The sequence below is a fragment of the Anomaloglossus baeobatrachus genome, chromosome 2, assembly GCF_048569485.1.
Source record: "Anomaloglossus baeobatrachus isolate aAnoBae1 chromosome 2, aAnoBae1.hap1, whole genome shotgun sequence".
NCBI lineage: Eukaryota > Metazoa > Chordata > Amphibia > Anura > Aromobatidae > Anomaloglossus > Anomaloglossus baeobatrachus.
Window position 1 is genome coordinate 736645366 of NC_134354.1, and position 21853 is coordinate 736667218.

Consider the following 21853-nt stretch of genomic DNA (forward strand, 5'->3'; position numbering starts at 1 on the left):
TTTCTGTGACTGCGTTGTTCAGTAACAGATGCCTATAGCTGGCCATACACGTGTGATTTGCGCCATACTGGTGCTACAGCCATATACCCCTGGTCGTTTCATACATTTAGTGAGAAGAGGCGACAAAATTGCTGCCAAATTTTTCTCTTCGCAGTTTATCATCCCTGAAAATAAAGATATTGAGCATTTAAATGTCATCTATCTGCTCCTTGTCTCCTGGACATCATCGGTCAGTGGGGAGTGGTAAAGCCCTGCCTAGTTCTCGGCCGGTCCTGCCTAGTTCTCTGTTGGCCCTGCCTAGTTCTCTGTTGGCCCTGCCTAATTCTCGGCCGGTCCTGCCTAGTTCTCGGCCAGTCCTGCCTAGTTCTCGGCCGGTCCTGCCTAGAGCGGCGGGTATATACGGCTGACTTTTAATGTGCATAGAGGTCTCCATAGATGTAGCCAAGCACCCGCTGTGCCTTCTGTCCGCGACCACTTCCCGTGTACACACTCGCCGCTCGTGCCAGGTGCTGCGCCATCTGTATTGACATTACTTAATCTGTGTTGCTGACACAGAACCATGTTTGCTTTCGCTGGTCACCGGCCTAACGCTGCTCTGTGTCTTTCCTTCAGTTCTGTTTATCCAAGTCTGACAAGGAGTTGTACGAGAAGGAGGAGCGGCAGGAATACCAGCAGGAAATCCTCAAGCGAGCGGCCAAAGACCTGCCTATCTATACCACCACAGCTACCAAAGGTGAGGCTGGGACTCTGCAAAGCCTTCATGTGCATGTACAGCATAGTACAGGCTGCACACTACAGTATTATAGCGGCATAGTCTATATTGTCATATATGTGGTTCAGGGGGCAACTATGCAAAGTGGTTTCCATAGTTACCTGATGTGTATCATTGTTATCAGCGTACGTGTGCCGGGAGTCGGGGTATGCTAGTAAGCATGGTACACATCAGGTAAGTATTCAAAGAGACAGTGCTGTGTCACTTGTTGGTCTCCTGCTGTGCAGCACGCATCAGCGTGTGACAGCGGGAGACCAACGATCTGAATGGGCAGGGAGCCGGCATACGCTGGTAACCATGCTACACAATATTACCCGATGTGTACCATGGTTACCAGCGTACCCCGCCCCCCGCACGCACGGGAGCCCACACCAGCGTATGCCGGCAACCCCAGCAATGCGAGGGTATGTGTCGGCTGGGTTGCCGGCGTACGCTGGTGTGGGCTCCCGGGGGTACAGCACTCACCTGGGAGTCGGGGCTCCGTGTCGGTTCGGGGAATGCGTGCGGGGGGCGGGGCCAGAGCGAGCGTGCAATGCGTGAGGGGGGCGGGGTGTGGCCGAGTTGCCAATGCGTGCAGGGGGCCGGAGCGAGAGGCCAATCCGTGTGGAGGGCGGAGCCTGGGCGAGCGGCCAATCAGTGCGGGGGGGCGGAGGCGAGCAGCCAATGTGACGCTTGTCACGGTAATGTCAGAATTTTGGAGCAAGAAAAACAGACAGACAGAATAAGGCAATTATATATATAGATTCTATACACATATATGTATGTATATATTTTACATATTTATACATACACAGTATATATGCATACACAGTATATATGTGTGTATATACCGGTATATAAACAATACCGGTCATTTTAATTTTCTGCCACTTTTCTGTCTTTGTCTGCCTCACTTGTCTGTCTCTGGGTTCTGTAGAGCGGTACTAGACGGAGGCTGGGGAATCCTAACACACTGTGTCTCTGACGGCCGTGGTGCCGGGTGCCTTGCATTCCTCTTGTGTTTGTGTATGTGATGAGAATACACAGTGCCTTTCTCTGTGCCTGGCATTGAGCTCTGTGGGCTGCTGTGTGCTGCTCTTGCATCTGATGGCCCATGAATAAAATTGGGGATCAGGCATCTAATCTTGTAAGTCATAGCCGTTGCTAGAAATACAGCAGCGGTACTAATTACTAAACCTTGTAATTAGCAAGTGCTGTAAGTGGGTTTTTTTAATAGGTCCTTGAGCTAAACGTTAATTTCTCGTACAAATATCTGGGAGCATTGACCCATTTGCCAATTAGTGAAGGAGATGAGCACATGGAGGAGGCCCTGCCATACATTAAACATCAATAATGTCTAAATCCGAGACCAATAACCTCTTCTGGTCACGTTCTCTTATTGAACCTCTCCAAAGGGTTTCATAAACCTTAAAGGGGTATTGCTATCTCACACCTTATCATTGCTATGTGTTTAAAACAGTTTTCATAATGTTTGCCCCAATTTTCTATAATTATAGCAAAAAAGCTGTAGTTTTATAGAGTTTTGAAAACTTTGAAGAAAAACGCAACATGGCTGAAAGGTATCTTCAACATGTGAGCACAGTTATGGTGTGTCAAAAGTATATGTGATAAATGTCTTGGTCACGGTTCTCCGACTCATCAGCAGAATGGGGGTTTCTTTTCTCCATAATCTGCACTGCGGTAACTGCCTCGTTTTCAGAGTTAACTGCACACACACAGCCACCTCTCTAACTCTATGTTCCTTCTAGATTGCCAAACGCGGTTCAAGGTACTTCAGTGTATCTGAAGTTGTCACGTAGGTGTCACGACCAGCTGACAATCCAGTGGCCGTGAGTGCTAGAAAATTTCAGTGATTGGCAGGACGTGTTGACCCTGGGAAACTTTCAGATTTTCCTCTCAGTTGCTAGCCTCTGACTTCCTTTGTTAACCTCACCCTGGGGTGGTTTGGGTGCTTTGTATAGTTTATTCCTGGCTGTGTTCTGGAGAGGTCGTCTTCTGTTGCTCTAGACTCCTGTAGTATTGTTGCTGAAAAGGTCATCCCACCTGTTCCCTATTTAGGGTCAGGTATTTGGCTTGGCGTATAGATGTGGAACCTATCTATGGTGATGAGGGATTCCAAGGACCAGCGGACAAGCTCCCCCTTGCCTAGACGAAGGGGTCCTCTTCCCTTGCCTTTCGCCGCTCACTTGGTACGTCCCCATACTTAGCGTGACAGAAGTATAATGGAACAGTGCATCTTTGGTACTTGCCTAAGCCTTCTCCGCAGCCGTGTGCCACTCCGCATGTCTCTGACATGTAAATTACATGTGAACAGCCACACGAAACTCTGCATTTCTGAGTCCACATCTATACTGGCCACACAGAATGGCATTTTGGGTCACAGGTTTTGCAGCTCTGGTCCATAGCTATATGTACAGTAAGTAGACTGTGAACGTAACCGCAGTAGTGACAGGACATTCACTTACGAGGCAGGAAATTGCTAATAACTGGTTATCTGGAAAGGGAAAATAATGGCAATAACCTGCAACTCTGGAAATATTGAATGCAGGTTGCTTTAGAGAAGAAAGTATTTCTGTCTATCTAAGGACAACCCCTTAAAATAACTTAATGCAAATTACTCGAGATTTGCAATCTTCCATTGACCAGTGAGGGAGATATTTCATTTCTTTTCCTTGGCATACTTAACATGACCAGACTGCATTGTTGATGGGCACTTAATACAATTCCTGTCCATATGTCACTCAGGACCCCCACTCTCAGCAAATGCATATTTCATTGACTTTGATGTGCAGATTGGCTCTTCTCCAGGAGGTAGAGGACAGGCTTTAGTGCCGCTTATTGGAGGTAGCCAAGAATATAATATCCCACCCAGCTGTGGTACATGACTTTACCTGTGGTCAAATCTGAGTAGTCTTAAAAACAAATGCACCCATCTGTAGACTGCTGTTTCGGGGTTATTTTCTCCTTGTCTGTGCAGAATAGTGTACTGAGTAAAAGGCATTGGACACATGTCTAGAGCTTGCTGTTTCTCCCTGCAGAGCTATGGTATGAAGACCCTTGCATATGGTGATATGGTGTGGAGACACGGGGGTCAGTGGGTGCTCTCGTCCGCTAGCCCAGCCGCCTTTGGAAAGACAGCGTGGCCCAGGGCTCATCCCAACTGAACGCCCGACCTCCTTAACCGTGGGCAGAACACTACTCAGACAGCACAGGGTGAGGAAATCCCAATATTAAGACTTTATTGGATCCCCAAACAATTAACGGCACATAGCACATAACCAGCAAAACACACAAATGTAACAGGTGCACTCTCACCCTTCCGCTGGCTCACCAGGGATTAGAATGTCCGTGCCTCAGAGCTTCCAGGGCTACTTACCGAGAATGGAATAAGGCCAGATTTAGGAAGCTGGCTGAGGTCTGCAAAGTCTGTAGTCCAGTGACTGTATTGTCCTAAGCTGGATTCCTTCCTTAGGTAGTCCTTGATAGCTCAGCCGAATCCTTGCATTCGATGCTGAGGTCCATGTAGTGTTATAATCCAGGTTCAGCTTGCCAATCGGATCCGCAGATCCTAGATTGGTAGCATGTAGCAAGAGTCTCCCTGGGCAATGGACAGTCCTCTTTTTTATACTCCTGAGCTCTCCATTCAGACCATTGGGGTCTTCACGATTGGTGGAAAAGACTGGGCTCTTATTGGCTAGATTTCAAGCCATATTCAAATATCTAGACACAGGATAGACAGCCAAGCCACATCACACCTAGCAATACACATCCTAATACAATGGGAGGTTCGCATAATTGATTTATCTGGGTGTCTGGCCTTCATTAGCCAAGGCAATTACATGAGTCAACAAGAGTCTTGTAAAAACAATAAGGGGCTTATCTTCCATCTATAAACAAACTATCTTCATGTCTGGCTGAATTTTAAGAAATTTAACCCCTGCTAAGCACTGACAAAGTCCATGTCGTCACATACGGGTATGCAAAACAGCTCTCCTACAGAAGTAAGAAACTTTAGTACCTCCTATTCCATTATAAGTCAGTGTTTAAACCTTTATTGAGCTGCTCACCTACCCTAACCATTGTCCTGCTTTGCACTGATGAGGTGAAAGAACCATTAAACAAATGCCCGTGGTTGGACGTCTTTCTTTTTTTTTAGAGAACTAAATATGTTGACTGACTTCAGAAAACATAGATACCTAAAGTGTAGCTACCTCCGACATGTGACGCTAGAGAATCAGCTTCTTCCTGGGGAGAAGAGCTCCTTTTTGAATATTTTTCTCCGAGTAAGCATTGCCTCACCTTTCAGAAATAGGCACTGTAGAAAGCTGCCTTTATGGCCTTGTCAGATGGTTTACCGTTTGATAAAATCTCAAAACCATATGATTAACACCATAGTAGTTGAGTTTCTGGGTAGAATATTGTGTTAACAAATTCTAAGGTATGTAACTTGGAATTTAGGAAATGAGTCCTCGTCAAATCAAATACAGACTGGTAGGAAAACACTATTTGGGTTGTTTCACACTTGGCATTTTTTGGAAAAACAGCACTGCCTTTTTTGAAGGAAATACAGCCTCAGGAAGGGTAGAGAAAGCAAGCTTTAGTAAAAAAAAAAAAAAAAAGTACATGAAGAGTAAATAAGTGCAGGATAGAAGCTGTGCTGATATATACTACTCACAAAAGTTGTGGATATTTGGCTTTCAGGTGAAATTTTAGGATGATCCTGAAATGCCCCCTAACCTTTTCAGGTGAACTTAATGTGACCTTCTTTAATCTTTTGAAAGCACATGTCCAACTGGTCAATGTTTGAGGACTTTTTGCACAACTTGCTGTTCTCTCACAAGGGGCTTAATGGCAAAATTCACAACAGGTGTTTGATGCTTGAGTCTCCCAATACATTTTTGGGTTCAATTAGAATTGGTATTAAACAGTCCTTCTCATTATACTGTTCACGTTTTGACATCATGAAACCAAGATTACACATAACAATAGATCAGCAGTACCGCACCATTATGAAACTTCAAGCAGGACGTTCTCAGACGGAAGTGGCCACTGAGCTTCGAGTGTCACAGAGTATCACCAGCAGGTTGTACAGAGATACAGAGAGACTGTATGAGTCACAGGCAGCAAAATGGATGTGCTTTGGCCACATCTCACACTGATAACTGCTTCATTATGAAGCATGCCCTTTAAAACTGGATGAATGCCACACAACTCCAGGTCTGTTTAAGGCACCCACGTGTCACATCAGACTATTAAAACCATTTACATCAGTGTGATCTACACGTTAGACAACCTGTTAGTCTGTACCTGACCACCCAATCAGGCACAGATGTCATCTATGCTGGATGGGGGACCAGTGGCCTCAGTACTGTTCACTGCTGAAAGTCGATTCACGCTAAGCAAAAATGATGGCCGCCAACAATGTTGGAGACGTCAAGAAGAGCGCTCTGCATCAGCCAATGTTGTCACCAGACGAGCCTTTGTTGGTGGTGGTGTTACGATGTGGACAGGTGTGTCTGGTCAATACAGAACTGTCCTACACTGTGTGAATGGTACAGTGACAGCCCCTACTACTGGAATTACCTCATTTATCCAGTCATTGTGCCTCTGCATGAACACCAACGGTCTAATTTCATCTTCATGGAAAACAATGCTCCAGATCATTGCGGTTGCATCTTTAGAGACCGGCTGCTGGAGACTGGGAGACCTCAAATATAGCAGTTGCACTTTCTCCAAACCAGAGTCCCATAGAAAACCTATGGGATCGGTTGAGTCGCCGTGTAGAGGCCGTAACTCTGTACCCCCGAACCTCAGTGACCTGAGGACCACCCTTCAAGAAAAGTGGGATACCATGCCTCCGTAGACAATAACGCCACTCGTGAATAGCAGGAGATGTTGTTGTCAGCTGTAATTGATGCTCAAGGCCACATGACTAGTTATTGAGACATTGACATTTTTGGGAGGTATTCCCACCACTGGTGTTGGCTTCTGTTTCGATAACTAGTTTGAGGTGAGGAAATCACCATTAAATGCTTCTACTTAAATGCTCTACTTTCATGATAAAATATCACTGTAGAGGGAACTTTTTGCGTTTTATATAAATTTCACCCGAAAGCCAAAATGTCCCTTTTTGTGAGTAGTGTATGTGCTAATGAGATGGCAGCACCCTGGATACACAGCGCTCACATCCAGCCTGCATTGCAGGCAGGGAAAATCCCACAAGAGAATCTGAAACTTGGATCAGGTTGCAAACTTCATATTAGAGAGTATAAAAATAAATTAATTTTTCAGTCTGAAATTTAAAGCAAACGTAACCTCTTACTATGTAAACATATATATTTTTTTCCCTCATCAAAGATGTCCATAATATTTAACGTGTCTGGGAGGATGTAACCGTGCCTGGCTCACAGATAATGAGTCTCTAATACATCACATTAGTGACAGCAATCACAATGAGGTTTTTCAGTCTGCGTGCCCGTGCAGTGCCATAAAATACCCTGCGGGGCATCTCCGCTGTAGATTTGAGGATGGAGATTGTGTCATCACATCAAATGATGGCAGAACAAAGTGTCCAGTGTTCGAGTGTCACAGCTGCTGAGTGGAGGTGGCCGAGCTGCTCTGTGATGTCTGTGAACCCAGACACGGCGTGCATAAGTGCCCTCACTCAAAAAATAAGGGGGTGAGGATATTCCCCTATAGGCAGTCCTACCTTCCCAGTAATCAGCATATCCTCTCTATATCCTCTGTGCACAAGTTAATCTGTATGGTCAGTTTCCATGGGGTGCTGGTGTTCCCTCTGGGGCATCTCGGTCAGGGGGACGTGCCCTGCTTTATGCTGCACCCAAATCAGCTGCATGTAGACGGGTAAAATTGGCTAAAATTCTTATCAGAGTTGCAAAGATCGTTGGAGGGTGCGAGTGACCAAAGCTGGAGGCGCACATAATGATCAGCACTCATGCAATGTGCACCGGAGGTGGGGCTACTTGAATCCCCCACAACATTTGCGTGGCGGCATCTTAGCATGGGCACCTTGAATGAGGCCCTGAGTGCTATGCGTAACCCCCAGGGTAGCTACCTCCTATAGGTGGCAGTAGTGAGAGAGTATTTCTTTCCGTCTAGAACAGATAATTTGTATACTTTTTTTTTTAGAGACCTAAGTGGGCTTTACAGGCTACGACATCGCTCAAGTGATCTCGTTGGGGGTCACGGAATTTGTGACACACATCCGGCCGCTTTAGCGATGCCGTTGCGTGTGACACCTTTGAGCGATTTTGCATCGTCGCAAAAACGTGCAAAATCGCTCATCGGTGACATGGGGGTCCATTCTCAAATATCGTTACTGCAGCAGTAACTAAGGAGGAGCATGCAAGTCCGCAGTAAACAATTGACATGCTGCGGCCTGGAAGACGCTCCGCGGGTCAGTGTTTTCTGCAAAAAAAATTAAGCACAGTGGGCACGGGACTTCTAGAAATCCATCCACTGCGCTTGTACTGCACAACACAGCGTTTTTGACGCAGAGTAAACACGCTACATCTAAAACGCAGCAAACGTTGATCGTGTGCGCACAGCCTAAGGGCCGCTTTACACGCTATGATATCGCTAAAACAATGTCGTTGGGGTCACGGTGTTTGTGACGCACATCCGGCCGCGTTAGCGATGTCGTTGCGTGTGACACCTATGAACGATTTTTGAATCGTTGCAAAAACTTTCAAAATCGGTGACATGGGAGTCCATTCCCAATTATCGTTGCAGCTGCAGGTACGATGTTGTTCCTCGTCCCTGCGGCAGCACACATCGCTCCGTGTGACACCGCAGGAACGAGGAACCTCACCTTACCTGCCTCCCGGCCGCTATGAGGCAGGAAGGAGGTGGGCGGGATGTTACGTCCCGCTCATCTCCGCCCCTCCGCTTCTATTGGGCGGCGGTTCAGTGACGCAGCTGTGACGTCGCTGTCACGCTGAACGAATCGCCCCCTTAGAAAGGAGGCGTTTTGTCAGTCACAGCGACGTCTCAGGGAAGGTAAGTACGTGTGACGGGTCCGGGCGATGTTGTGCGGCACGGGCAGCGATTGGCCAGTGTCGCACAACCGATGGGGGCGGGTACGCACGCTGGCGATATCGGTACCGATATCAGTGTGTAAAGCGGCCTTTAGTTGTTTTTTGGTGCAGTTTTGTCACAAATCTGCATGCTTATCCGTATGCCAGCAAAGTTTCTAAAAATTGCGCATGTTGCTTATTTTTTCGGTTGCAGAAAAAAATATAAAACATCAATTCTTGGTGCGTTTTCTTCCTGCGTTTTTCAGCCCTTCCACCCATTGACTTCATTAAGAAAAATGCATGGCAAAAAAACCAAACAAACTGCACCTTATATTTGGTGCGTTTTTTCTGCCAGAAGATATAGATTTGGTGCTGAAAATGTCTGCACCAAATACTCGGCGTAAGTACATAGCCTAAAGGGTGCTTTACACGCTGCGACATCGCTAACGATATATCGTCGGGGTCACGTCGTTAGTGACGCACATCCGGCGCCGTTAGCAACATCGCAGCGTGTGACACCAAGGAGCGACAATTAACGATCGCAAAAATCGTTGATCGTTGACACGTCGCTCCTTTTCATAATATCGTTGATGGTGCATGCCGCTGGTTGTTTGCCATTCTTGCAGCATCACACATCGCTGTGTGTGACACCGCAGGAACGACGAACCTCTCCTTACCTGCATCCACCGGCAATGAGGAAGGAGGTGGGCGGGCGGCATGTTGCTTCCCGCTCATCTCCGCCCCTCCTCTGCTATTGGGCAGCCGCGCAGTGACGTTGCTATGACACCGAACGCACCTCCCCCTTGAAGGAGGGATTGTTCGGCGGTCACAACGACGTCGCTGGAAAGGTATGTGCGTGTGACGCTGCCGTAGCGATAATGTTCACTACGGCAGCATTCACCAAATGTCGCGCGAACGACAGGGGCGGATGCTATCGCGCACGACATCGCTAGCGATGTCGCAGTGTGTAAAGCACCCTTAACTCAGTGACAAACCAAATTTTTCAAATCTGACATGTCACTTTGTGACAATAAGTGATTGCTCATCACTGGTTACGAGCACCTGACCATGGTAGTGCCCGCTCATCACTAGTTACAAGTACCGAACACCCGAGCATGGTAGTGCCCGCTCATCACTGGTTACGAGCACCTGACCATGGTAGTGCCCGCTCATCACTAGTTACAAGTACCGAACACCCGAGCATGGTAGTGCCCGCTCATCACTGGTTACGAGTATCGAGCACCCGAGCATGGTAGTGCCCGCTCATCACTAGTTAAAAGTACCGAACACCCGAGCATGGTAGTGCCCGCTCATCACTGGTTACGAGTATCGTGCACCCGAGCATGGTAGTGCCCGCTCATCACTGGTTACGAGTACTGAGCACCTGAGCATGGTAGTGCCCGCTCATCACTGGTTACGAGTACTGAGCACCTGAGCATGGTAGTGCCCGCTTATCACTAGTTACGAGTACTGAGCATGGTAGTGCCCGCTCATCACTAGTTCCGAGTACTGAGCATGGTAGTGCCTGCTCATCACTAGTTACGAGTACTGAGCACCCGAGCATGGTAGTGCCCGCTCATCACTAGTTAAGAGTACTGAGCATGGTAGTGTCCGCTCATCACTAGTTCCGAGTACTGAGCATGGTAGTGCCTGCTCATCACTAGTTACGAGTACTGAGCACCCGAGCATGGTAGTGCTCGCTCATCACTAGTTACGAGTACTGAGCACCCGAGCATGGTAGTGCCCACTCATCACTAGTTACGAGTACTGAGCACCTGAGCATGGTAGTGCCCGCTCATCACTAGTTACGAGTACTGAGCACCCGAGCATGGTAGTGCTCGCTCATCACTAGTTACGAGTACTGAGCACCCGAGCATGGTAGTGCCCACTCATCACTAGTTACGAGTACTGAGCACCTGAGCATGGTAGTGCCCGCTCATCACTAGTTACGAGTACTGAGCACCCGAGCATGGTAGTGCTCGCTCATCACTAGTTACGAGTACTGAGCACCCGAGCATGGTAGTGCTCGCTCATCACTAGTTACGAGTACTGAGCACCCGAGCATGGTAGTGCTCGCTCATCACTAGTTACGAGTACTGAGCACCCGAGCATGGTAGTGCCCACTGCCCACTCATCACTAGTTACGAGTACTGAGCACCTGAGCATGGTAGTGCTCGCTCATCACTAGTTACGAGTACTGAGCACCTGAGCATGGTAGTGCCCACTCATCACTAGTTACAAGTACTGAGCACCCGAGCATGGTAGTGCCCACTCATCACTAGTTGAAAGCATGGGGAAAAGACACTGGCACCAGAGACCCTGAAAAAAACAGCAAAACCGCTATTGCAGCCGCTTCAGGAATAAGACCACTGGCTTCACCTAGGAAATCCTTGGTGGCTCTTCCATCAGAATAAAGATGCCGTATGCACGTCCCCGAGTAGTGACTGGTTTCCATTGTTTGCCTGTAAAATCCTCATTTGTGTTCTGTTGAGAAAGCATCAGGCGTATGTTGTCCTAAAATAGCCTCGAATATGGGGAAAGTCTCTGCAAGGAAAATGAATCGCCTGTAGGGTTGCTGTTCAATAGGCAGTGCCCCGCCTGTCCACAGGCGGTGTGTGGTATTGCAGATAGCTCTGTGTAGAGCGACATGACACAAGCCTGGCACAGTGCCCCTCACATTGGTGCTGAGACCACCAAATCCATCATCTCTTGTCCTAATTTAAACTTCCTCCTATCTCGAATGCTCCTCTTTTAAAGGGGGCGATGCCGTGCACTGGCTAAATACGGACTTTAGTCTTCCCTCCTCTTCCGTATATGCTTGTACCTATCGCGTCGCCCACCCTGGCCGTGCAGACACTACGCTGACTTCATTGCCTTCCACCTAACTTCACGCCATCGTTGGCATTGGTCCGGTCGGGCTTCTTACCGTCCGCAGCTTCTCTCCCAGGCTCTGGTATTTCTACAAGCAAAATACCAATTGAAATGGATCACAATGAAGCCATATACTGATTTTATTTTTTTTTATTTATTTTTTTTTTTTTTTTTTTTTATTTATTTTTTTGTTTGCACTGCGGTGATATGCTAGAGGTCTTTCCATTACAATTGCTATTGACCTGAATGGATCAGTATAGGTTCCTAATGTAAATGCAGAGGGTTTGAAAGGGATCGCATGCATTAGAAAAAAATACATTTTCAGATGTCTTATTAATGAATGGAGCGTTTACCTTCAGGATCCTCCTGTAATTACTAGAGGGGATATTAAGTGCAAGCAATGTGTCTTGCACTAAAGGACCCAGCATGTCCTGACATTACACAAGCAGTCCATTCGTTTCAATGGTAACAATACATTGCTTGAATTTACCAGTTGGGGCATTGCAGACACGTTAAAGGGAATATGTCACCAGTTTTTTGCCCCCTAATCTGAGAGCAGCATATTGTAGGGGCAGAGATCCTGATTCCAGTGATGTGTCTCTTACTGGGCTGCTCAGTGTAGTTTTTATAAAATTGCTGTTTAATCAGCAGTAGATTATCATTACAGGACTACTTGGCGTGCTGCAGGTAGTCCAGCATATTCATGAGCTCTGTGTAACTGCTAGATCTGCAGCAGAGAAAACATTGATTTTTATCAAAATGACAGCAAGCAACTCAGTAAGTGACACATCGCTGGAATCAGGGTCTCTGTCCCTACATTATGCTGCTCTCAGATGAGGGAGCAAAAACTTGGTGACAGATTCCCTTTAAACACTTGTCCTGGGCTCCCGACATTGGGAATCGCTGTGATCTTCTTATGAGCTGTATTGTCCTTTTTAAACCTTTCCTGCTCATTTTCCTAATGATGTACATTGAGATTTGGCACAAATTGCTTACCTTTCCATACAGTTATGGCTCACGGATGGCACACAGTCAGGAGCTGTACCGGCACCACCATCAGCATATGTTAGTTATGATCTTGGCCATTGTAGCAGCCAACTATAATCCCAGCCATTTAACCCTTTAGATGTGGTCAGTAGTGACTGTAGCATCTAAGGGGTTTAGAGAGGGAGCTCCTCTGGTACCCCACTAGTGCCGTCTCCACACAATCAGTGTTTAGTCCTCATAGTAGAAAGGGACGTAAGAAGGGCCCCTTTGTCTGCCATGTTTATTTGCTTATTAGCCTGTACCCAAAGCAGAGGCAGAATATTACTGCATATTACTGAAGTGGTCATGTCATAAGTACCATAAAATGATACCACAAAATCCACAGTACAGACCAAAAGTTTGGACACACCTTCTGATTCAATGAGTTTTCTTTATTTTCATGACTCTGAAAATTGTAGATTCACATTGAAGGCATCAAAACTATGAATTAAAACATATGGAATGAAATACTTAGTGTGAAACAATTGAACATTTGTCTTATATTCTAGGTTCTTCAAAGTAGCCACCTTTTGCTTTGATTACTGCTTTGCACACTTCTTGGCATTCTCTTGATGAGCTTCAAGAGGTAGTCACCGGAAATGGTTTTCCAACAGTCTTGAAGGAGTTCCCAGATATGCTTAGCACTTGTTGGCCCTTTTGCCTTCACTCTGCGGTCCAGCTCACCCCAAACCATCTTGATTGGGTTCAGGTCTGGTGACTGTGGAGGCCAGGTCATCTGGCGTAGCATCCCATCACTCTTCTTCTTAGTCAAATAGCCCTTACACAGCCTGGAGGTGTGTTTGGGGTTATTACAATCAAAATGACTGCTGGAACTCCATTGTAAATGTGAACAGGGTGCTAGCCAAAAAATACATAATCTATATGAAGTGAAAGCTGCACACCAAATTCAGAGTAATATGAACAAGCATAACTGCTTGTTGATACATAAAGAATGAAAAATACAACTAGCCATATGAAAAATGGAAACATTTTTTTGGTGATATTGCATAACTTCTGAGGATTATTTTGAAAAAAAAAGAGATATTTAGCTAATGTATTGATCAATTCATTACTGCCCCATAACCACTTCACGGTAATCTCTTATTTATGGGGTCCCTAACAAAATGTTACCTCTATATGCGGTTAAAACCTGCTTGTGTGCATGGGTACCTAACCAAATGTTACCTCTATGTGCGGCTGAAACGTGCTGTGTATGGGAAGCCAGGGACCTGGCTATATAGGAAGTTGAACAATCATTGCCAAAGGGCGGGACTGGGTTCTCAGACAGAAAAAAAACTGCATAGAGGTAACATATGGTTAGGTACCCATGCACACAAGCAGGTTTTAACCGCATATAGAGGTAACATTTTGTTAGGGACCCCATAAATAAAAGATTACCGTGAAGTGGTTATGGGGCAGTAATGAATTGATCAATACATTAGCTAAATATTTCTTTTTTTCAAAATAATCCTCAGCAGTTATGCAATATCCCCAAAAAGATTTTTTTCCATTTTTCATATGGCTAGTTGTATTTTTCATTCTTTATGTATCATCAAGCAGTTATGTTTGTTCATATTACTCTGAATTTGGTGTGCAGCTTTCACTTCATATAAGTTTGGGGTCATTGTCCTGTTGAAAAATAAATGATTGTCCAACTAAACGCAAACCGGATGGAATAGCACGCCGCTGCAAGATGCTGTGGTAGGCATGCTGGTTCAGTATGCCTTCAATTTTGAATAAATCCCCAACAGTGTCACCAGCAAAGCACTCCCACACCATCACACCTCCTCCTCCATGCTTCACGGTGGGAACCAGCCATGTAGTGTCCATCCGTTCACCTTTTCTACAAAGATACGGTGGTTAGATCCAAAGATCTCAAATTTGGACTCATCAGACTAAAGCACAGATTTCCACTGGTCTAATGTCCATTCCTTGTGTTCTTTAGCCCAAACAAGTCTCTTCTGCTTGTTGCCTGTCCTTAGCAGTGGTTTCCTAGCAGCTATTTTACCATGAAGGCCTGCTGCACAAAGTCTCCTCTTAACAGTTGTTCTAGAAAGGAGGTGTGTCCAAACTTTTGGACTGGACTGTACATCTTGTAATAAAAAAAATAATTCCCGTGCCAAAATGTATAATTGGTGGAGGAAGATTGAACTAGATGGACCGAGGGCTTTTTTTAACCTATGTAACTATATAACTATATAGCTCTGTGGGAGGTCTTCAAATATCTTAAATATGCTATTGTGCAAAGTTGCGATTCATAAGAAAACCTCTAAAAATGTGGTATTGTCGCAATTCCTCTGTTAGGTATGACACTGATCTGCCTTCATAAGTTACTACTTGTCAGAACTTCTTAGCAACTGCAATACTTACTGAGAATCATAGAGGTCTAAAGGTTAATGTCTCTACTTGAGGAAATTTACATGCCAGTGTAAGGAGGCTTATAAGCCATGCAATGCACCTCTGGGAAATTAAATATGTAAAGTGCCTCTTCTGACAACAAGATAACTTTAGTGCCACCTATTGGATGTAGCAATCCTTAAAGTCAATATCGACCCTTATACCCCTTCACAACCTTAGACATACTGGTCACGTCCCTGCCTTTGATGCGGGCTCGCATGCGGAGCCCGCATCTTTTCTGCACGTTGGCTGATCTGATCAGCCGAAATGTGCCTCTAACAGCCGCTGGTGGATCAGAGATCCACCGGCGGCTGTTAACCAGTTAAATCCCGCTGGTTAAAGGTGTCGATCCTACTGTCGGATTCTTTTTTAAAGGTAGTTCATGTCAGACTGGCATACGAAGATGATCGAACGCGTGTGGCGCTATGCCAGGCGTGCGTGGACACCTATAACAATTGTATGTAATTTTCATATATGATGCAGTTTTAATCTACTTGTTAATGAAAAAGTCGAAATCGTAAAATGTTGTGACCCTTTTAAATTCTAAATGAAAACTTTTAAATCTGTTGAATCTGTCCTATCAATATTTTGTGGGAATTTTTTAAAACATTTTTTTCTTTCTTTCTAAATCTAGCCATCCGGTATTGTGAAAGATGTCAACTGATAAAACCCGACCGATGCCACCACTGCTCAGCCTGTGACGTGTGAGTCCTTGGATCTTATGTATATCTCATTATTTGCCTTTGTTCCCAGTAAGGCTGGGGGTCACACGTTGCGACACACCAACGATCCCACCAGCGATCCAACCTGGCAGGGATCGTTGGTGCGTCGCTACATGGTCCTGGTGAGCTTTCAGTCAGGCAGATCTCACCAGCTAAGATGCTGCGCTTGGTAACCAGGGTAAATATCGGGTAACTAAGCAAAGCGCTTTGCTTAGTTACCTGATATTTACTCTGGTTACCAGCATACGCTGCTTACACAGAATCGGAGCTCGTTGGTCTCCCGCCGTCAAACTCGCCGATGTGTGCTGCACAGCGTGAGACCAACGAGCAAAAAATGAACCAGAACAGTGTGTAACGATCAGCGATTTCACAGCAGGGGCCAGGTCGCTGCTTAGTGTCACACACAGCAAGATCGCTGATGAGGTCACTGATACGTCACAAAACCTGTGACTCAGCAGCGATCTCGCTATGTGAGAAGTACCCCTAAAGGCCCTGTCACACACAGAGATAAATCTGTGGCAGATCTGTGGTTGCAGTGAAATTGTGGACAATCGGTGCCAGGTTTGTGGCTGTGTACAAATGGAACAATATGTCCATGATTTCACTGCAACCACAGATCTGCCAAAGATTTATCTCTGTGTGTGACAGGGCCTTTAGGCTCACAGATTAGATTCCACATCTGCGAATTTGGGCTATGTATGGTTTTTAGTGTGTGGCTGGAGAACCTGGAGGAAAGTTGTACAATCACGTGGAGGATATACAGACTCGTCTGATGTTGTCCTCGGTCATATTTGAACCAGGACCACATCTGCACGCATGTAGATAGGTTTTATATTAGTCGTTACTTATCTTTATATTTGTAATCTCCTAATGGATATTCTGCTGAATACGTAATGAACAGCGCGGCTGATGTGGAGCCGTATAAATAACTGAGAACGTGGAGCCTATCCGGAACAATGTTCCTTTTTGTGGAATAGGAGGGATGTAAGAAGCCAACAAAGAGGTCCATGATCTGTGCAAAAGCACTCAGCTGCCTTCATATCCAGGGTCCCTGAGGCTTGGTGGTTTGTCTTTATAGTTTACAATAGAGGAAACAATATCCATTAGAAAGAGAGCTTGGGGAATGAGAAGATCCCATAGTGACTTATGTGACCTATACCACTGGTCCTTAAAGGGAACCTGTCACCAGATTTGGTGACTATAAGCTGCGGCAACCACCACTGGGCTCTTATATACTGCATTCTAAAGTAGTGCCCCTGAACCCCTCAGGGCACTACTAGGTACTGCATCCTAAGATGCATGGCCTACCCCCAGGGACCTGGAAACTCAGTGCCAGTACCAACAACACACATAACATCCCCAGTTCCCCACTCCCCATTAGGGATGACTGATTAGTCCAGGACCCAATGGATGGCTGCCTAGAGGTGGAGCCAGTCCAGTCCACTAGAAGGCAACCTGGTGGGAGGGGATAAAACAGACACAGACATATACTTAGACAGAGAAGTCCCGTGGTGACAGTGAAAGGGGACGGACGTGTTTCCAAACTGGGTCGTGTAACTGTGACCCAGGTAGCAAGGAGAGTGGTTGCCAGGGACGGTACAGCCAGGTACCTCTGGAACCAAAGCACAGACGGGGCACAGGGCCCTAGGTCAGGTGACAGCTTCACACGACTTGACAAACACCTGCACAGTAAGGGGACCTTCACGGACCTCACTGACCCAAACAATCCAGGGGCACTGGCAGTAAAGATTGAGCCAGGGACCGGAATAGAACACCAACCCTACAGGGTTCGCACTGCCCACCGTACGGGCAAGAGACTGCCAAAAGACAGTAAGGGACCCACCAACACTCCAGGCTACGGGGTCCCAACCACAAGTGAGAGGTGCCGGGGAAAGAGACCACCAGGTCACACCACCGGCACTGGGACAAAAGGGACAGGGGTCTGAACCAGCCGTTTTTGAGGCCACCATTCCATCTGACAGCGCGTAAACAGAAGTTGCACTGCATCCCCACTATGTGGTCTCCCTTCTTTCTGCGGCGGACCCCTCCATCCATTCCCTTGGGCCTGGCCCTGCTTGCGGAGGGCCTACCATCTCGGCTGCACCACCATCAGCCCCAGAGGTACTAGACTGTGCAGCGGCGGTTCCATCACCATAACTGCAATCCGCAAGTAGCGTCACAATGCAAACACTTTCACTCCCCTGTATATATACCCTTTTAAAAAGCGTCCCCAGGGTCACTGAACCGGGCATCGGCCATTATGCAACCGTGACACAGCATCCCCATACATATATGGTCCAGGACCGAGTAACCCATAGCCCTGGGCGACACACTAACATGCTGTGTAGAAACGTAAAAATGACTTTATAATACTTACCTAAACGGTCGGTGCAGTGCAGATGGGTTGGAGGGGTGTCTCCATTCTCCGGGAGCGGTGCCTTGTCTTTCCGCCATCTTTGTCCTCCTTCTGAAGCCGGGGTGCAAGACGCGTTCTACGTCATGTACACAGGCGGGCATTGAGGTCCTGCGCAGGCGCACTTTGATCTGCCCTGAGCAGGACAGATCAAAGTATTGTAGTGCACCTGCGCAGGACCTCAATGCTGGGTAGTGTGCATGACGTAGGACGCGTATAAGAGCCCACTGGTGGTGGCCGCAGCTTATAGTGACCAAATTTGGTGACAGGTTCCCTTTAAAGTGATATTTCTCATAAATGGGTAAAATTGCAAAGTGATTAAAAAAAACATTTGCAAGTTAACTCAAATTAGAAATATTCTCCTTTCTCAAGAAGAGAGGGATATTTAATTGTATAGTTTACTGTAGTGGCCATGCTCCAGTCCATCAGATGGGGATGATTTCCTAAGTAAGGAGCTCGGTGCTTGCAAGTCTTTGCTATAGAGTAGAGATGAGCGAACTCAAGGTTCAATATTTTTATCGAACACCAACTTTACAAAAAAAAATAAAACTTGACATTGGGTGCTTTTTATGTATGCTAAGAAAACAGAAAAAAGCCAGCTCACCATTGAAGGTAATGTGGGATGGAAACACTCTGCACGGAGAACGCTCTGGCCAGGGCTGCACAGCTCAAAGGAAATAGAAGAATCCAGCGGAAAAAGGCAGGGATAAAATCTTTTCATTTCTTAAACCATAAAAATAATGCTGCAGCGGTACTGGCGCCAAACAGACCCCTCGGGGTCATGGAACTAATGAGACTTTACCGGTGTCGAAACGCATTGGATTTGTTCCCTGATGGGTCTGTTTGGTGCCAGTACCGATGCAGCATTATTTTAATGGTTTAATAAATGAAAAGATTTCATCCCGGCCTAGCAGAAGCTGGATTCTTCTATTTCCTTTATGTATACTGACCACTTGCATGAGCATCGCAGTACTCGGGAACGTTCTGTCCTCAGCCCAGTGTGAGCTGCTTGCAGTGTGTAAACGGCGGTCACTGGAGGTGACAACAGTGTAATCGGATGTAGTGTGCACCAAACAAAAAAAAAAATTGGAAAAACCGCGATCACTCACCTTCGGAAGTGATCTGTTTATGGCTGGCTGCATTTGGGTGAAGACCCGAACTGCCCAATTAGTGACTTCCATCAGGGTTCAGGTCAAGTCCGGGGCCCAACCAAACTTTAAAGTCCATCTGAACACGCTGAGTCAAACTTCTAAGTTTCTGCTCATCTGTACTTTAGAGCCTTCAAGCACTCTCTGTAGTTGGCCGGATCGCTGGATCTGAGCTTCTCTGATGTTAGAGACAAAGCTGTCTGTGCTTGTAACATTGGAGCGCTTACAGTGCGGACCAGTAGCATAGCCACGCTGCTGTCCGAGCTGTCACTATTCACTAGTCCACCGCTCCCAGATTACCAGTAACCTAGGAGCCTGAGGAGCATGGCCTTACTTAAGATACAGTAGATAATTAGAAATTCCACCTACTATCAAATTCTGACATCTCAAAAAACAAACATTTTTATGCCTTCCATGATCTTAGACTGCTCACAAGTTTCTTAATGAAATATCCTGTGGATATTTAATACATTATTTTTGAATGGAAGTAACCCTTTTAAGGGCGCATCAATAGGTTGGAACGTCTGATTCCAGTTAGTCAGAGAAGCAGAGTTCTAAATGGTGTTCCAGGGCCTGGCACTGCTGTAAGATTGACCTCATGCTGCCAGGTTGCCGCATAAATTACAACTAAAATCTGGGGGCTGAGTTTGAGAAACCTGTGACGAGCTTATTTTTGGTGGACTTGTCTAACGGCAGACTATTGTAAAAGTGAACAACCTCTCTAAAAAAAAAAAAAACTCACACTTTACACAAGGCAGGTACATTCAGATCAACAGATGTCTGAAGCACAGCAAAAACATACCTAAACAACACCACAAACAAGGGTGACACTGGAATACAATAACAACAGTGGGCCCTGGTACCAGTGAGAGGGTAGCTGGAACACCTCCTGCACTCACATGCATTCCTAGCCAAACGCTATAGAGGCTCTTGACTTGACGCCGAGCAAGAATACCTGAAGCCCTGAAAAACCCCTACTATAGTCCTGGCTAGGCAGTGGGGAAGGTAAGGTATACTTGACCCACCGCTGCACTAATACAACAAAAGAGTAGGTGAGACAACTTAGAGGAAAACCAACCGAAATGGAGAAGATACGACTCAGGACGAATCCGCATCAGCTCCTTACACCAAGGCGGCCAGAATACAAATGGTTTTGTATCATCAGCAAAGATTGCAGGGAAACCTAGCTACTTAAACACAAAAGCTGACTTGCACTGCAAGAGAGCTGCTAGCAGCAAAACAGACATTAACTGCTTCAGCACCAAGAGAAACAAAACAACATTTAAATGTACAGTCCCAGATGGAGATGAGAGGCTCCAGTCCTAAAGCTGTCACTAGTCTCCAAACACAGGGAGCCGACCATGACAAAAACCTTTTCAGCTTCGCTGACGTCTGATTTAGTAAATAAATATATAAAACAATTCTGGAGCTTCTTTTGTTAGGACTCAGTATTGTGCTGCTCCTCTGTTATTGCTCCTTATAAACCACGAGATAACGGGGAGGGTTCTCAAATGTTCCAATCAGCGCAGACATTTTCCAACTATGCAGGGACACAACCCCAACTGGTAACACCCATTTATTACCAGGAGGAATTACAGAGTAACAGCGCAACAGAGAAAATAAGTTCAAAAGCTGCTATTTCACAGGAGATACAAACATATGAGAAGAGCTGACATGTCCTCTTTAATTACACAATAATCGAATATTTTTTTTTTTTTTTTTAATTTATACTTTGGTGCAAGTTATTCTTTCATGTGGCGATATTCTGTAATAAGCAATTACACTTTTCCTGTGGTTGTATATATATGGTATTTTCCCATTTCTGTCTCCGTCAGATGTGTCTTGAAGATGGATCATCACTGCCCCTGGTACGTGTGGTTGTTATTGATGTATTTTATATTTGATGCTTTTTTTTGTACGTTAATGTCTGTAATGTTTTCATTCTTTGAAGGGTGAATAATTGTGTGGGATTTTCCAATTACAAATTCTTCCTGCTGTTTTTAATGTACTCCTTGCTGTACTGCCTGTTCGTCGCAGGCACTGTTTTACAGTATTTCATCCGATTTTGGACGGTAAGAATTATTTATGATTGGACTTGTATCTGTATTTAAAGTGTAACAGAACTTTTGCTATATTTTATAGGCCCTTAAAGTCGACCTGTCGCCAAGTCATAAGTGGCCATTTATTTGGTCTTATTTTATTCCCACTGCCACTGCCAGTGTCCTGCTTTTTTTTTTCGCTCTATTGGGAGACCCAGACAATTGGGTGTATAGGCTATGCCTCCGGAGGCAGCACAAAGTATTACACTCAAAAGTGTTAAGCCCCTCCCCTTCTGCCTATACACCCCCCGTGCTCCCACGGGCTCCTCAGTTTTTTGCTTTGTGCGAAGGAGGCAGACATGCAAGCACAGCTCCACAGATTAGTCAGCAGCAGCTGCTGACTAGGTCGGATGGAAGCAAAGTGGGCCC

The 21853-nt window shown here is 45.9% G+C and overlaps 1 protein-coding gene across 3 annotated transcripts in view; it reads left to right on the forward strand.

The window, feature by feature from the left end:
- ZDHHC20 (zDHHC palmitoyltransferase 20) overlaps positions 1–21853 on the forward strand; it is a 96298-nt gene that overhangs the window by 46321 nt on the left and 28124 nt on the right. For all 3 annotated transcript variants that reach the window (XM_075337394.1, XM_075337395.1, XM_075337396.1), the window contains exons 4-7: positions 613–733; positions 15737–15806; positions 21221–21253; positions 21337–21457. In XM_075337394.1, the coding sequence (XP_075193509.1) occupies positions 613–733; positions 15737–15806; positions 21221–21253; positions 21337–21457 (345 nt within the window). The remainder of the gene's footprint in view (positions 1–612; positions 734–15736; positions 15807–21220; positions 21254–21336; positions 21458–21853) is intronic.